This window comes from Aythya marila (assembly GCF_965140915.1).
Source record: "Aythya marila genome assembly, chromosome: 16".
NCBI classification, from domain to species: Eukaryota; Metazoa; Chordata; class Aves; order Anseriformes; family Anatidae; genus Aythya; species Aythya marila.
Window position 1 is genome coordinate 8,035,107 of NC_139057.1, and position 17,434 is coordinate 8,052,540.

Sequence of the window (17,434 nt, forward strand, 5' to 3'; positions counted from 1 at the left end):
TCGTTAACCTATGTTGGCTCAATGTTGATCATCCTAATAGAAATACTTAGGACCTAATTTTTAGAGATATTGAGTGCTCCAACCCTGACTGATGGTTATGGGTTTAAAGGTGTTATCTTGCTATCTTACCTTGGTGGCTACAAGGATGCTTACAGTGCCTGAGCTCAGCACCTCATGCCTTTGGTAGTTTGGGATTCAAGCTACCTAAGGACTTTATAACATCCCTGTGGGATTATTTTGAAAATGAAGTGCTCTCCACTATCTCCACACGCTCCGTACAGGCTCATTCTGTGTCATCATCACACGGGCTCCTTTCCTTCCAAGTCATCGTCATCTCAGGCTCTTTTTTTTCTGTTAAATTTCCTTTAAATACTTCTGTGAAGTATTTAAGTTCCCTGTGTGTGACCTTCACAGTCTGTCTGCATTTTTCAGACTCAAGCAAACCTTTGATAGAGCTGGTCCTTTGGGAACACTTTGGACTTGGCCAGGGCGACACGGCAAGATGACGGCATAGCAGAGCTCCAGGCTGCGAGCCCCACTGTCCAGTTGTGCCTTAACCACTAGGTCACGCTTTTTCCTCACAGTTTTAACACAGATGTTTCATAGCAATAGGCTTTTGGTCTTTTCTGGAAGCAGGCTGACAATAGTGGAAGTGCTTAGAAAGTCCTTAAAAGTTCTGGGGTGTTGTCATGGACAGATTTGTGCTTTGAGTATTTCCTTCTTGATACTTTTGATGTACAGTGAATTTAGGACACTTTTTTTTTTTTTAACAGCAATGCTATCTTTATTTTCTGCTCTTTTGCTGCAGAACCACGCAGCTTCCTGTTAAAGATTTTGGGTAGGATGGTACCACAGATAGCGATGTTTTTTTTTTTTGCACCTCACTCTGGAAGCTTACTGACATAGAAGGGGAGCTGAGTTAAATGGCATGAGCGAAATAGAGATCCCGCGAATCGCAAGGAGTTTAGCTATTGATTTGAGTTGGGACAGGCTTTAGCCAAAAATATGTGTTTTATTTAGATTCTGTTTTCCATCAGATATCTATATCATGATGTTAAATTCATGGAAAGATGCCGATGGGTTTTGAGTCTATTGAAACTATTGTAGCAAAAATGCATCACGGGACTTGACTGAGTTTGGGGCTCTCGTAGTTTGAGATCAGTAACTTCTTCCAAGAGTTTGCATGAGTAACAGAGATGACACGATTGCTGTCGAGCTGGATGGCATTAAAGAGGCTTATAGTTTACACAGATAAATTACAATACAAAAAAAGTTCAAGGGTGCTTTTCCTGGCATTATTTCAATAAGGAGAAAAACCCTTTGGAGAGGTGGAGATGCAATTAAAGCAGAGCTTTACAGCTGAGCACTTCTTGGCAGTTATCTGTCCCAATTTTCCAGAAAAAGCCTTTCATTGCTGTTGATTTATAAAAACATCCCCCCACCCTGGTATTTTTCCCCAAGACAGTTTGTTGGATTTGGGCTCCTTGTGCCTGATACACCTAAGTTTGTATTTACCAGTCAATTAGTTGCTCTGCTTGCATGTGCAGAAGCTGATTTTCCAGGATGCGGAATATAAAATAGGCTGTGTACTGAGTGGTAGGTTCCAGCGTATGATACGTGGCTGCACGATCTGAGGGAGCCAACGAAAATATTTCTCTTCTATATATAGTCACCTGAAATCCAGCAGCAAAGGCACTTCTGAATCCTGTACTCAAAACTAGCTTAGTTTTTAAGAAGCGCTTTTTCCTCCTTAATATTGGAATAATTTTTTAATTTCCACATGGTTTTGTGGGAAGTGCCAACTGCTTTCATGATGCATTCAAAAGAAATCTAAAAAGATTAGATAGAGAAAAAAAAAAAAGAGAAAAAAAAAAAAAAAAGAAAAAAAAAAAGAATCAGAATCTTAAACATTGCCATTTTATGAGAAAAAAAAACTTCATTTGTATTTGAAGGAAAGACTGTAACTTGCATAACTTCTTTGCACATATCTTTCCTCTTCCTTACAACTCAAGCAGAGTGTAATATACACCCACCGTGCTTAGATCTCTTGATTTGAAAGAAGGGACTGACTTTTGATCTGGCATAAATGTGTCATGTTTTATTTGGGCCACGAAGATGATAACACACCTGAGTTTTGCAAAAGGCAGTGACTAGTCTTTGACCTGACTCCCAGACACATGGACCTCCTGTGCCTCTGAAGTCTCAGATCAAATTACCAGCATTTCTTGTCTGTTTTGTGATCAATTTAGGAGTGTAATTTTTTGCATACTTATTTTTAGATAATATCAGTTGAGAAAAGAGGGGGAAAAAGTAAAATCTAGTGCTGGATCTGAGCAAACAGAAAGGTCAGCGGTTACGTTCTGCCTTATGTATTGTATATGCTGAAATGTCCTTTTAATAAATTAAAGCACAAAATGAAAGAGTAGCTGAAAACTGTAACATTTGGCCTTGCAACATAGGCCAAAGGTTACTTTTTTTTCTCAAAAATGGTTTTGCAAATCTTTTTCAGAGCTGATAGATACACACCTTAGCTGGATACAAAACATTATATGAAAAAGAATGACTGTGATCTTTGATCCAAGCAATCAAAAAGAAAGGTAATTGGTATTTTTCTGCCTTTTCTCCAGCTGTGTGTTTCTCTTAACCTTTATTTATTTATTTTTTCAATGAAAAAGTCATGCCCCTTTTTATTTGGCTTAGAGGGTTTAAACTCTTATTTAATTTACTTTAATTTTTTTCATCCTTTTTCTTCCCTACGTGTGTACCACGGAGCTGTCCTGCATTAGCTGGGGCTTGGTGGGCAGGAAAGGAGAGACGGGGCTGTGCATGCTGGGCCGAAGCATCCTGCTGGCAGCAGCCAGGACCACGCTAGGACCACGGTTTGCCTGGTCACGTCTTCGTGGCACGCTAAAAGCTCAGGGTTCAACTTCCCTCCCTGGTTCCTGAAATGCCATCAGTCCCTCCCCGTGAGCCTTGTGTTGGCTGCACACGTAAGATGCCTCTCGGCCACGCTGGCGGAGCAAAGGGAACATGTGGGATCCGTGCCCAGCAGCGTGGTGCAGGGAGCGACCCGTGGGAGGTTGGCTTTGCCTCCTGCGATGGGACCTTCGCTCTAAGAGGATCCCAAAAGCCCAGCCACTGCAGCGGATACAGTGCTGTGACAGCATTGACTCCATTGGTGTTATTCCAGACACATAGATGGAATAACGCTAGGAGAGCTGTTACTGCAGTGCGTGTGTGGATGTGTGTGCGCGCACGCATGCATACGAGTGTGTGCATGTATGTAATCAATTCCAAGGAGCCTGACTCTTTGCCAGCTAAAACTGGAGACTGTTTTCTGTCTCTGGACTACTAGTCGAAGCTCAGTATTTAATACAACCCACTATCATCCCACAAGCGAATACACTCCAGATTTCTATCTGAGAGGATGCGAATTAGAGTCTTAAACGTCTTTGAGAAGTGGAGCCTGAGAGCCTGACTGTAACCCATCAAAGCTCGGTGATTAGCACAACGCAGCCAGCCCCCTGTGATTTTAGCCAGTCTCCGAGCTAGCATGGGGATCTCCAAGCACCAGAGCTGTGGCAATACCCATCCAGCAGCAGTATCTAACAGGATATGATGAAGAGATTCAGGCCTCCCTAGGCATTTCCTTGGTCTGGATGGCTGACGTCAGCTCTCATTTCAATACATTTTTTTATGATTTCATCTTTCATAATCTTTGCATATGTCCTCATGTCCCCATTTAATCGCTCATTAAATGGATCAACAGCAGTGTGCTCCAGAGCTGTCACATGCCAGGCACCTTAAATAACATTTTATTTATTAATCACGTTATCTCTATTTCCTCGCAGCTAGAAATGAGCAGATAATGAGAACCGATACTTGAGAGGCATTTTAACCATGTTACCAAAAAAAGATAGGTGGGACTTCAGAATAGCAAGTTCCGTGCATGAGCTCAGCTTCCTCTGAAGTTTAGATATGTCTCAGTTTGCCGGTTTTGTTCACCCTGCTATTGAAACCCAAGCTGCTGAGATTACACCTCAGGCTGCATCCAAGTGCTCCCCAGATCTCTGGAGCAGATGCACTGGAGGTGGGCGATGTCACCAGGCTGTGTGGAAGTGACTCCAAGCCAGGAGAGCCATACCTGCCTTGGGATCCACTCCATGTCTGTTAGTTTAGGGGCTCTGGGTGTAGATTTGGGCTTTTTGTGCTTGGGCAGTCGTTGACTGGCACATCCTTCCCTTGGAGCTCCAGTGCAGTCGAGCCTAAATTGCCCCTCACTGCCCTCCACATGGATTTAGCTGGAATTCAGGGTGAGTACAGGACATTCAGGCCACCTGATGACAGGGAGCGACCTTGTCATTCAGATACAACAAAACCCCAATTTGCAGCCTGTGAGAGCTCACACACAGGGAGCCCGGCTGTGCCCTCCAGCGTGGTCCTGCAGCCCCTCCACAGGGCTGCTGTTCCACGTCCCCCTGCAACTCTAGCTCGTTCAGATTGCTGTCCGTCTGTAACCTCAGCCCACAAAACCCACCGCTGACCTCCAAGGCAGCATGCAGGAGGGAAAGTGAAGGCTGCAGGCTGAGTAAGCCGTCACCGCATCGTCCCACCTGCCTGGAGCCGCGAGCGGGACCGCGCTGGCTGGGCTCGGGGCTCGCGGTTTGCTATTGCTGCTTGATAGCTTTCGCTTCGCCTGAAGCTCAGCCTGAGAAACAGCACCAAAAAGGGACCCCTCCAAAGGCTAAGGGTTAGCAAACGCCATTAATTACCTGCTCGTTCACCTAATATTTAACCCCTCTTAGACCAAGATGACTTGGCTCAATGTTTCCATGAGCAGTGGCTGCATCGTATGAAAGGAAACTCGTACACAGCATTTTTGGTGTGCTGGCAGCTCAAACAAGCCTGTCAATAAATAAATCGGCCTGCAGCCTCAGCCCACTTGTTTTTAGAAAGGAAATGACCCTGTGAGAGTGGGTGCCCACTTCTTTTACCTCACTGCTATTTTTAGCTGAGACTGTGAAAAATTTCCATTGAAGACCTGCTCCTCTCATTTCCTGGGTAGAGCAAACAGGAAGCCCTTCTGACTGAGCCGCAGGAGGGCTTTGCCTGAAAGTAGACCAACCTCACCTCCCTCTGGTTGCTTGCTTGCACTGCAGAGCAGCAATAACCAAATCCCCCCCCTGCGATGTGCTTCACGGGCATGGATTCACCCAAAAGGCTGAGGACAGAGGCCACCAGGTGACAGTGGCTGTAGAAGGCTGGGCAGCAGGAGAGGCCAAGCTGTCAGACACCTATTTTTGGCCCATGTGCTCCTCAGCAGGCACCAATCTGATTGAAACCAGGCATTTCCTGGCTGGAATGAGAAAGAAGAGCTGAAACCCAGGCTGCTCACAAGGGGATTTCTGAGCATGGAGGGATGGGATGTGCCTCGTGTCAGAGCCCACGGCAGAGACCAGGGCGGCTCACTGCACTGCTGGGCTCCCCACCCCATGGGTGGGCTTCTCCAGTGAGACCCTGCAGAGCCTTCAGCCCCCTCCTCATCCTCCATCAGCACAGGCCATGGGGCACATGGAAACTCAGAGGACTGCTGCCCTGCACCTCCCACCCTGCACCTACACTGCTCTGTGCAGATGTTTGGTCCTTGAGAAGTACCCAGCCACACCAGACAGCTGTATAGCAACAGCTCTGAGCTTCACATAAACCATAGATACTTTTTTTTCTGAGATAAATTCCATTGTTGTTAGAAAGGAAATGACCCCGTGAGAGTGGGTGCCCGCTTCTTTTATCTCGCTGCTAGTCCCAGTATTAGTCATACTATTATAAATTAACGCGTGCGATCTCCCAGAGATGATACGAGATTGGGCATCGCATTTTACTTGTTTGTGAAATACTACGTTCATTGTTATTTTTCATGATCATTTGTTAGAAACAGGCTTAAGTGTTGTAGAGTCTTACAGCTTTATCCCTGACAATTAATCAGGCTTGGGTGAGGATCTGCTCAGCTTTGACTTAGTCCTTGTCTTAGCTCTGAAGTATCAATGGGGTGAAATCATTCAGATTTTGGGTCTGAAACCTTAGAAAATTTGGTCTTTGTTTTTAAGGCAAATTCCTTAGAGTAAATAAGCAGTTTCCAAAGTTGGCAATCCCCCCTACCCCCGTGAATACAGTGCCAAGGAGCTGCACGGAAACGGAGTCCCCAGACAGGCAGTTCTGGAGTTCTGCACCAACACACTCGTGTGTTAGGGCTCTCTCTTAACAAAATCGCTGCCTAGAAAGAAAAGTTGTGCCAGGAGGTACCAAGGGGTGCTTTAGGCAAGCATGTGAAAGGTGTACAGGAGAGGACGGATGTTGTGTACAAAATGTAATACTGTTCAGTTCTTTTTAAACAGAGAATGAAGTGATTCGGTGTCTTCTCTTGAGCTTTATTGCCAAGCCTGTCCCCAGAGTCTTACAGCATTGTATGGAAGTTTGCTTATGCTACAATCTACAAACAAACCAGAATGAGGACATAGATCGAACAGTGAGATTTTTGAAAAGAAAATGAACACGAAAAAGCCAATGCTTTTGCACCTCAATTGCAGTCTCGGTGTTTTCAGCACTATCCACTATATTTCGTCCAAATCTGGCCCTTCTCTTTTCAGAATACTCTCATTTTATCCTAGTGAAAAATGTTAAAATGCTCGGACACTTAGAGATTTTTTATTTTTATTTTTTATTTTTTAAAATGTGGGTAAAGGAAAAGTCTGTGAAGGAGTTCTGTTACACAGGGGACGTAGCATGTACTGGACACATGGTGCAAGTTGTCAGTTGTGTTTTCATGGTACTTGGAGCATGCCAAACACTGTGTAAACCATCTCTCTCCTCTCCTTCCCTCTTGCTTACCAAAAATATGTAGCCTGCCTTATTAGGCTAAAATGTTAATATTTAAATCAAAATAATTATGTTATCAATAGAGAGGGGATGTTTTCAGCTTAACAGCAAAGTGCCCAAGGATTGCTTTTACTTCTCATGACTTTGAAAGTGCTCTGACATTTCTTCCTCTTTCTTTTATTTCACAGTTAATGAAATTATCAGGAAGGAATTTTCTGGACTCCCTGCCAGAAATCAGACATAGAAGAAGAGATTTGTGAGACAACTTCTAGCAAATCCTTCCATAACTGACCTCTTAGATCCTTCCAGTGCCCCTGCAACCTCCTGCTTCCTTAACTGTTCATCTCAAGGCACCAATTCAATGCAAGGAACAATGTATTGGCATCAAGCTGACAGCCTTGACTAAGCAACTCGCCACCTCTCTCTGTAAACACCGAAAAGGACACCCTTCCTTTCGTCCAAAGATCGTATTGTTCTCATGTAACGAAGCATCTGTCTGAGGAAACTCTTCAAGCCTGCTGCAAAATACCTAGCTGTGTATCGATCAATCTATCTGAGTAATAAGGGAGAAGTAAGATGTCACTCCTGAACGCCACACAAAGCAAGGGAGATTATATATTAGTGCTTATTTGGGTGGGGTGGGAAATGAGGGAAGAAAGAGTAACATATTCCATAACAGAACAGCAACATTTTGCAGTTCACTAACAATGATTTGCCCTCCAGGTCACAAAGCCCTTCTGAATTTTTTTTTGTTGTAGGAAACTGAGGCAGCCCAAGCTTACTCGGCCCTTATCCAACCTGGGAGCAAAAGCTGTGTTTTCTGACCCTGAGCACTGTGATCGGTATTTCAAAGAGTAGATAGCAGATGAATCCAGGAGTCTTCTCCATTTTTTTCTTGTCTGACTGGATAGGAATTTGATGGAGAAGGATGCTTGCAGAGAACCAGTGAAAAGAGCAATTCAGCAGTTGTAACACCTGTCCCAAGGTAGCATACACTCACATAAAACAGAAATTGATATATAGGAGTTACAGTAAACCCAAAGATTTTTATGATTTACTCTCATTAATATTTAGGCTGTGTATCAACACATCTTAGATATTTTCTCCCTAATAAATTGTTGCTGTTTCTTTTCACACAGAACCTGCTGTTGGCTGGTACCTTGTCTCAGCAGCTGTGTTTAACCATTCAAAGCTGCAAAAATATTTGCATTTTACAGAAGCCATATGTTCCAGAAAAAGCATACACTTCCTTACATACACGTTGTTTCTTTAGCTTTGCAAAGCTACCAGCAACTTCTGGAAAAGTTGAATTTCCACACAAGTTAGTATGTTTGTTGTGTTTTGCTTCATGTGTCTGAATATAATGTACTGACACATGCTTATCACAGTAAGAGAGACCTTCTGCCACCTGCAGTTGTACAGCTAGCAAGTTTATAACATTTCGGTGTGTCTTTGGTACCCCACTGTGATAAAAAGGCATCCAGAGTCAATAAAAAACATGCAGTAAAAAGTCACCATAATATTGTAGGCAATACCTAGTAATCCTTAGGGGTTTTGTAAAAGAGGAAAGCTGGCATTTGTTATGAGTGTAGAGCCTGAGCTCTGTTCTAGAAAACACAGTGAAACTACCCTGCTCTCAGTTGTTTCACAGCAAACTTTTCTGATTACCATTGTGCCCACATGCTCACAGTAGGAATTAGGTTATGTGAGTACCAGCACAGCAGCTGCCTACTCGCACAAACCCTACAGACTCAGTTCAACAGAAATCTTGTCAGGAGTATTGAGAAGAAAAAAAATCTGCCACTTAAAGGTGACAATCAAACTCTGCAAAGAGAGAGATGGAAGTGAGGGATAGAAGCATGAGATTTTCCAGAATATCCGACCCTAGCCCCAGCTACAATCTTAACCTGAAAGCTGAATTCCACAAGTCAATGGCCTTTTTTCTACTGACTTTTGCAGGAACAAAACTGAGGCTTGGACTAGCTGAAACGGCCTCTGTATGGGGGAGTTGGTGATTGTTAAGCAGCACTTACACTGTATAGCATTTCAGCTGGCTCACATGCCTCAAATAAGCTATTTTGAATTGTTTTTAAACTGCCATATTGCCAGAATCTGACATATATTATGGATTTTTAATGCAGTTTGACATTTTGGACAATTTTGAAAAATTCCTAAGGACAAAAGTTGCCTGTCAGAAATTCTTTACTGTGGCTGAGCAAAAGAACAGCTTCACAGGGTTCACACTGCCAACAACCATCTAGTTTTCCCCAATCCAACCTGCAGAATTAAGGTATAGGAGAAATTTAAAAACAAAACAAAACAAACCCATTCACAAAATAAAAATAAAAATCCCCAAATAACTGACAGAAACATTTCTCTTGCTGGATTTCAAATACAATATTAAAGAACGTGAACAGCAAATCTCTAGACACATAGATGTGGTCTGAACATATTGCTGCTTATCTGGTGATTGCCAGTAGTAACCGACTGTCAACAATCCTCTTTATACAGATGAACATCCAATCTTTAAGTCAGATAGCTGCACACCAAATCCACTAGCAACTTTTCTCCCACAACATGCAATTGCGTTATGTGTCTTCAGGACCTGGACTGACTTTAATTTTAAATTTTTGCCTCTGTCTCCTAGTGATCATTTAAGCATCCTTCTCCCCTTTTTTCTATGAAGCATAAATGTATAAAGCAGACAAGAAAAGTCTGGACCCATAGTAAAAGCTTTTAAGCTTTAAAAGGGACTCCAGCAGGCAGATGCCCTGAGCCCCTGCAGTGCTCCACTGAAGCTACTGTGCAGGATGCACCATTAAACATGAGATCTGCACCGGAACGATAAGATATACACTGCTCTTGTGTGTTCTTTCAGGCAGTTTGCTGCAGACAGAGGGAGAGGAATTTAATTTTTTTAAAATATATATGCTACAAGTGCTTTACTCGTGCTTGCACTAGCAGTATTTCTTCCTCATTTTTAAGGCATGGATACTAATCTGGATGTGTGTTTGTGTAGGTGCATATACATGCATAATTATATAATATAACCATGTAAGTATATATGGTTATAACATATATATGCACACATATATGCTTCTGCATGAACACACACAGCATTACGAACTTGGATCACAATCCTATAATTGGCTCCAGTCAGGCAGACCTCTGCAGGCACACGGAGCCAGCTAGTGGATCGAGTGTTCATAAGATGTATATAATATAGACTACATTTTAGTGGTTTTATTTACAGCTACATGAGGTCAGGCTGTGCTACTCTATCTGCTCTTACGTGCCACCATTAGTTAAATAATACAGCTTTAACCAGCTTTATATTTATTTCTGGAGAAAAGGAGTATCCTCAGACATAGTGTTATGCATTGTTGTCTCTTTTTTTAAAAAAGAAAACTGCTATGTTAAAATTATATAGCTAGGCTGAAGAACTTCAAAATATACAGTACTAAATTATTTCCTGTTCTTGCTGAGCAGTGTTTTCCAGTATTAATATTTTGTCGCATAATACACCTCGCTCTCTTTCTGTAGAAGCATTAGCTTAACCTTGGAAGAGTTAATACCATTTTATGAGTAATTTGTTCTCACTTTATCTGGAAGATAGCCATATTTGCACATGAGGAAACCCTGTCTTTCCTCAGTTATCTGAATGTTTCACCACAGTGCCTTCCTGCCATTGTACCAAAGGCCTCCAAATATATTGTCTACAGGGTGAACAACTCTAATGCATTTTCCATCAAAGTTATACCATGTGAAGTACATGGGGCTCACTGGAACTCAAAGTTCATCTCTTTTTTTTTCTTTTTTTTTTGTGCGTGTGTGTGCATTTTTTTTACTTCCATTTTTCCATCAAAGCTTTGGCTGCAAATACAGGATGAGCTTCTATAAACGTCTGCATCAAATATATGAATACGTAGAATAAAATCATCATTCATGATATGTAAACAGTCTAAGAGTGGAATGGGAGTGGACAGATATCAGGAAGATTTTTTTTTTGTCAGTTATGGGTGTTGGAAGTACGGTTTGCCAGAAGAGTAATTGCTTGTGAAGATACTTGCAATGAAATATGAAGTCCTGTTTTTGTTTTTCTCCATGAGAATGAGCAAAATGTAAGATCTGAACAGCAATGGAATGAAAGTGTCTAATGTATGTGTTTTTATTGGTAGAAAGAATGTAGAAGAGCCATGGTTTTTGCACTTGCTTTATTTGTATCCATGTAAATATGTATCACTCCATTCTTCTGGTAGGAATACAGCATTTTCTGAATGTAGAATATTTCCAAAACCAGCACTATGTTATTCTCTATTGTATAAAATGCTGCTGCTTGATAACGTATCTAAAACAGTTCTCAAATTAGCTAGCATGTTTTTTAAAGTGTATTTTGTAATCCATATCTTTACAAAAAATTTCTATGCTTTTTGTCTGACCAAATATGCAACACCTTTTGGATTAAGGATAGTATTTATAAAGGATCAATTTTCATTTTTCTGAGTGTATTAATTTTCTATGCAATTGTCATTGAATTGTTATTGTCCTCAAAAAATTATATTTGATACATTTTCCAAAGACTTCAAAGACAGCTTTAAACACTTCAGATGTCTCTAAATATTTCAATCTGACATTTTTTCCCTGTGTTTCTTTCCAAATTGCTTCTTAATAGAGAACAATTATCTGCCATCTGGGATTCAAGAAAATGAGTATCTTAATTTCAAATCTTAAGTCGATTTACATCTTCATAAATCTTGCACCACATAAAATCACCTGAAGTTCCAGTTTACCTGCAATGCCGTGTTTGTTATTTATATTATGTACTCCTATGCAATAGGAAGAGGTGCCTACGTCAGGTGTAGAACGGGTGAACCAAATTCTCTGGAAATCAACTGTTTGTTTTCCTTGTCATTTACATTGCAGTGATTTCGTACATATAAATGTAAGGCAGCTATCTGCCACCAAACATGGAAAATTATAGTTCTTTATTCATCTCAGTTCAGAATGAATAACCCACGTTTTGAATGTTGGCACCGGTCTTTAGTGTCTGCTACTTTGTAACTGCAGCAGGTGATAGCCAGTAGTCATTTCTTTAACTATCAATCATTGTCTAATCCATTATGGTCTGTTTAAGATTTGTTTAGCCATTTTCATTGTTCCTCGTGTAGATAAAAAAAATAATTTAAAAAATGGGGACCTGACCCATGCTACAATAAAAATTTGAAATGAAGATGCTGGTACATCATATAGTCTAATACTTCATAAAGGCTGTGAGTGAGTGGTTATCTGGGGAGAAGATAATATTTTAAGTTTCTTTTCAATAACTCTCTTAAGATAGCAAAATTGGATAGAAAGTTCTGGAATGACTGAGTCATAAAAATGGATAATGATCCATGTGTTTGTAGTATGTCAGACATACCCAGATACGTGCTGGTAGAATAACCAGTTATTCTTGCAGAGCTCTAAGGATTAAACTGCCATCATTTTACCGCTGCTGGTTCAGTGCCTTACTACAGGCGTGCGGTGAGACCTGGGAATATAGTCAAGGTACTGCAGAGGCTTAACAGTGGTGGCCTAATGGGACCCGTGTTTGTGTGTGTGTGTGTGTGTAATTATGAATTGTTCCCCTCACCTCAAGAAGTCCAAGTGTCCTTGTTGAAGCCTTGCCCATATGTCAAGGGAAAAAAACGATGTTAACAGATACGCATCTCTCAAATCATTCTAACAGATGTCTTTTTAATTAAACTGTTTGTTCAAAAGACTAATTTTAAGAACTGAAAAAGGGTTTATATAATTCACATTCCTACGACAACATTGTTAACCTCCAATGTAATAATTTTTTTGCTATCATCTGTAAAATATTTTTTATATATTGCCTGTACTATGGTAGTTTAGCAATAAATGAGAGGATATCATCTGCTGCATGATTGTTTGGTTTATTCTTAAATACCTTTATCTTCCTGTATAAACTAATGCCAAGTCACCCAGTCGTCTTGTCTTCACCACCCTCCTAAACACAATGGTGTGCCTAAAGATTTCAGAGTATGGAGTGCTTCTTTGGAAACGTGATGCCCAGTGTCCCTATGAACTAAGATCCCATTCAGCTTCTGTAGATGAGACTGATTCACACAGCATTAACTTAATGAACTTCTTCATTTGCTAGTTCCCCACCCCAGTAAAAAGCACGAGACAATCCACATTAGCAGGTACTCCACAGGGGTTTTGCCCTGCTATAGCATTAATTTGTCTGAGTAAATGTCCTTCCATGCTCTAAGTGTTTTAGAGACTGGGGATGTGCTCCGTTAAATTTTTGTTCAACTAAATCTTAATTCTGCAGTTCTGTATTGCAGACACCAAAAGACACGTTTTCATACTGCTGTGCTGGAAGGATGCCCAGAGCCCATTATGTCTCAGTAAGAGTCAAGTTTATATAGCATACAATTAAAGACATTTACCTTAACAGAATCAATATTATCCTTTGCATTTAAAAACAGAGAATTCAAACCATATTCGATGCATTTGTTGGACATAGAGCAAGCGCTTTGCTTTGCTTATTCACAAAAGCCTCAGAGCAAGAGCCATGTGGAAGTTCTTAACTCCCAGTACGCTGTACAAAGGCTGGGAAGCTCATAAACCAGACAGGCTTCGCCAACAAAGAAGCTGTTACTGGCTAGGAGAGAACATTTTATGATGAGCAAATATATGGCACACAGGATTTTAGCTTTATTCAGCAACAGGAAAATTTAAGTAACTTAACCTGGAAATTCCACAGCTAAGGGCTGAGAACTTGAGCACCTGACCTGATACTCTGGCTTTAATTTATATCTTGGGTCCAAATTACAAAACTACCACAGTACCCCAGATTTTTAGTCTTAACGGGAAATTTCCTGGATTTTGTAGACTTAACTCACTCCTTTATACCCCTTCGACACAGCTGACTTTTTTCCCAGTTTACTTTTCATGGTAGCAGCAAGGAAGAACAATTCATGTTCCTAATGAACATCTGGGTTTCGTATGAGACCTTGCTTGCTCGCGTGCGCAATTGTGTAAATACGTGATTTACAAGTTCTTTTTTTTTGGTTGTTTTTAATACAAATGTAATTTACTCGATTTAAGAAGCTGCCTTTCAGCTTAATACCAGATTCTTTTCTAAATACATCATCACTGGCTTGCCCAGGTGGCCACACTCAACCACTGCTAACAGTGTGTGGCTCAGAAAAGATGAGCTCCCCATGAACCTGTCCTTGTCATCTCTGTCCCTGCTGACCCCCTTCTTGCCTGGACCCTGTCTGCAGGCAGCTGTCATCTCCGTGAAGTCGTGTTGGACAGAGGCTGGAATTATTTTTATTGAAGCAGAGACTTAGGGCAGCGGAGCCCATGCAGAGGATTTGAGCTCCTGCAAAACCAAAGGGCAAGACTGCTGACACAGTGAAATTGCTGAGGCTGTGAGGAACCACTTAACCTAAAGGCCTGGGGGAAGGGGGAGGCAGGAGAGGCTGGCAGGAGCAGTGCTGCACACAAATTGGCCAAATATATCCACTGGAGGTGACTGCAGTACAAAGGCACCTCTTTATTCACCTGTGGGTAGGACTGAAATTGCAGCCGAAATCAAGTGGGAGAGTACGGAGCCAGAGCACAGCAAGAAAGGCAGGCAAATGAAACAGAAACAACATCTGCCACAGGCATATAAATAGTAAAAGGATGGATTTATTTGTGCTAACTAGTTCTGAGAGCTCACCTTTGCTTAGGGATTTTGGATAAAATGGACTTTCAGGCCCAAACCTACAGGCCACAGCTAGGGCATGGGGCACGAGCAGCCTTAGTTTCTTGAGAAACCAAACTAAAAGTGCAACAGAACTTCCTCCCCCAGCTGCGGCATTTATGCCCTGTGATGGGAGGACCAACCTGGCAGCGGACCAGGACACTCGGTGCAGAGCCCTCCCCGTCCCTGCTGGGGGAAATCCGGCAGCGCTGAGCTGTGCCGCGGGAGCTGTGAGCTTGTGGCAGCGCTGTAATGACAGCCTGGGGTAACCGCAGGGGGAGGTGGGTTTGATCCGTATTAGTCCTGACAGGTGATATCAGTGACTTTTTTGTCAGCTACATTATTTTTTTGAGTTTGCATTCTTGTAATGGCAGAAGTTGTCACAAATCCATGTGACAACTTTTCACATCAAGTGAACGTGAGGCATTCATGCCCATCAAAAAAAATCAGAAGCTTGCAGCCCTTTCCAGCTGCCACCAGGCATCCTCACGTCTCATTGCCTGTGCAGGAAGGCCAAATGGGCTTGGCAGGCTTGCTGCAACTACCATCCGACTTTGCCTATCCCAAACTAAAATTAAAGGGTTTCCAGCATATGAAGAACACCCATGGGAAACGGGGCTTCATTCGTGTCATTTCTGTGCAGTGGGAGCCCTGGGCTACTCCTGCTCGTTCACAAAGCTTCCCAGGCTAATTTATAAAGTGGATTCCTCCCGGCCTACAGCGCAGGCGCTGCGGGTGCCGACAGCCAGCAGCACAGGAGCCTGCTCGGGTGTTGTATGGGGATATGGCCGTGGCGAATGGGCCGTGCCAGCCCAGCACAGTGCTGGGTATGAGTACAGGACCCTGACAGCGAGGAGAATTTATTCAATTCCTATGCCACCAGCTACAGCCCAGTAGACGTGAGGCTGCGCTGACTGCCAGGATCCTGCCTCTGAGTGATACGAAGGGCTCCAGTGTGACCTGCTCCCTGCGGACACTCGTCATTTAGCAAATACTTGGTAGAGCCTTACGGCTGGTGGAACAGCTCGGAAGGTTTATGTCGGCCTAAGTAAATTTTTCATGGACACTTTATATAACCTTATTGAAAGTAGAGTATTGTCAGGAAAACCTTCTCAGATGGCTGATTATATCAGCACGGGCAAGCCACTGAAACCTGAGCCTAACAGATGTTTAATTTCTGAGCTTTTTCATGTCAGGCTTCAGAGAAGCAGAGACCTTTCCTTTCTGAGTTGAAATCTCCACCCAACAGCATAATCTACCATTGGCACTGAAGTGCCCTTCTTTCCCTATTATTTTTCTCTTTCCCCATTCTAAACTCAAATAGCTCCATAAATCGGGATCCTTGCTGGCTATGTATGCAGGGCTTTTGCAAGAAATCGTTCTGGCTTCAGTTACTTTTCAAAAGGCCACATAATACAAGAAATAAGTGGAAGGAAGAACTGTAATTGAACCATGCCCACATACCTTACATTTCCTAGGCTTTCGTACGGGACTGGGATATGTAATTCCGTGCCTTACAACAGCACTGCTCCCCCGGGCTGAGGCTGTGGCCAAAGCAAAGGCTGTATAAAATTTGCTCTTTAGGCTGTCTTTTTTTTTTTTTTTTTTTGCCCCCCTTTACCAAGCAAAAACTCCGAAGCAGCGTCCCGGCGGCCGGGCACAGCACAGCAGAGCACTGCCACCTGCAGGAGGCTCACGGCTGCCGCATGGCCGAGCTGCAACCGGGTGTGCGGGGACAGGAGGGGACACGGGGCCTGCTGGCAGCACGCCTGGTGCACCCTGCGTGGTGCACGGAGCGCCTCTGCAGGCGGGCATGCAGCACCCTCACATGCAGCACCCTCACATGCAGCACCCTCACACATCTCACCCTCAGCCCGTGCCCCAGCTGCGTTTGCTGGTGAAGGAGTTTGCTTCCTCCCCCGCAAAAGGCAGCAAGCAGCACTGCCAGGCGAAGCTCAGGGGTTGCTCCCCCAGCAGACACCCAGACACCCACTTTTCCAGGCACGGGGCATGCACACACAGCATTTCCAACGCTGAGATACAAGCAAGCAGACAAGCCCCCCCACCCGCCCCTGCGGGGCTTCCCAGCCATCCTTCCCCAGCTCTCGCAAGGCCATGCCAAGCCCAGTAAGTGTTTCATGATTGTGAAAACTATTTTGTCTGGAAAACCTTGTTTTTCCAGCCCTCCATGCAGCCTGATCTGCCTCGTGCCGCTCAGTTCCCTTGTAAGAAAGCGGCGTGTTTCAGCGGGCTGAGCTCTGCCACCACGCCTCATGCAGCGGGCAGCGGGCGATGAGAGTGGGTGCTGCCTTTCCTATGAATCGCAGCAGCCCTTTATTAAACCGCTGTTTACACAGCTGCTGCACTGGCTGTGTGACTTCCTGGCCTTTTTCTCCTCTCCTTTCCCCCGTACCGCACACTCAGGCAGCCGCCAGGAGCCAGTAGCCCCATTTCACAGACGGGAAGGCCGCAGGAATGGCAGGCTGTGAATTCAGCCCCCACCATTTCTCTGGGTCACAAAACACAGAGCAGGCTTGGCAGCAATTAACCTTTTCTTTAATTATCCCTCCCTTCTTTAGAAACAGGTTAAACGAAACATGTGTTTTTTATAACTAAAGAGCTACATCTAAACAAGATCTATTTTGTATTCATTATGGTCCAGGACAAATCTGCTTTCCTAAAGCTGCATCAGATAAAGCCAGATCTTGCTGGCCAGCCTCAGGCCCTCTGCAATATGCCTAATGAGGAAGGCTTAGCTGCTTTGTTTTTCTTACCCAGGGACATGGCGAGAGCTCCATC

The 17,434-nt window shown here is 43.2% G+C and overlaps 1 protein-coding gene across 6 annotated transcripts in view; it reads left to right on the plus strand.

Annotated features, from left to right (window-relative positions):
- NFATC2 (nuclear factor of activated T cells 2) overlaps positions 1-12,762 on the plus strand; it is a 99,044-nt gene extending 86,282 nt beyond the window's left edge. For 5 of the 6 annotated variants that reach the window (XM_082773410.1, XM_082773411.1, XM_082773407.1 and 2 more), the window contains exon 10: positions 7,062-12,762. In XM_082773410.1, coding sequence (XP_082629536.1) covers positions 7,062-7,117 — 56 coding nt within the window. In that variant the 3' untranslated portion in view covers positions 7,118-12,762. Of the gene's footprint in view, positions 1-2,509; positions 2,598-7,061 lie in introns of all 6 variants that reach the window. The other variant, XM_082773409.1, reaches the window with a different exon arrangement.
- Positions 12,763-17,434: the final 4,672 nt, after the last annotated feature.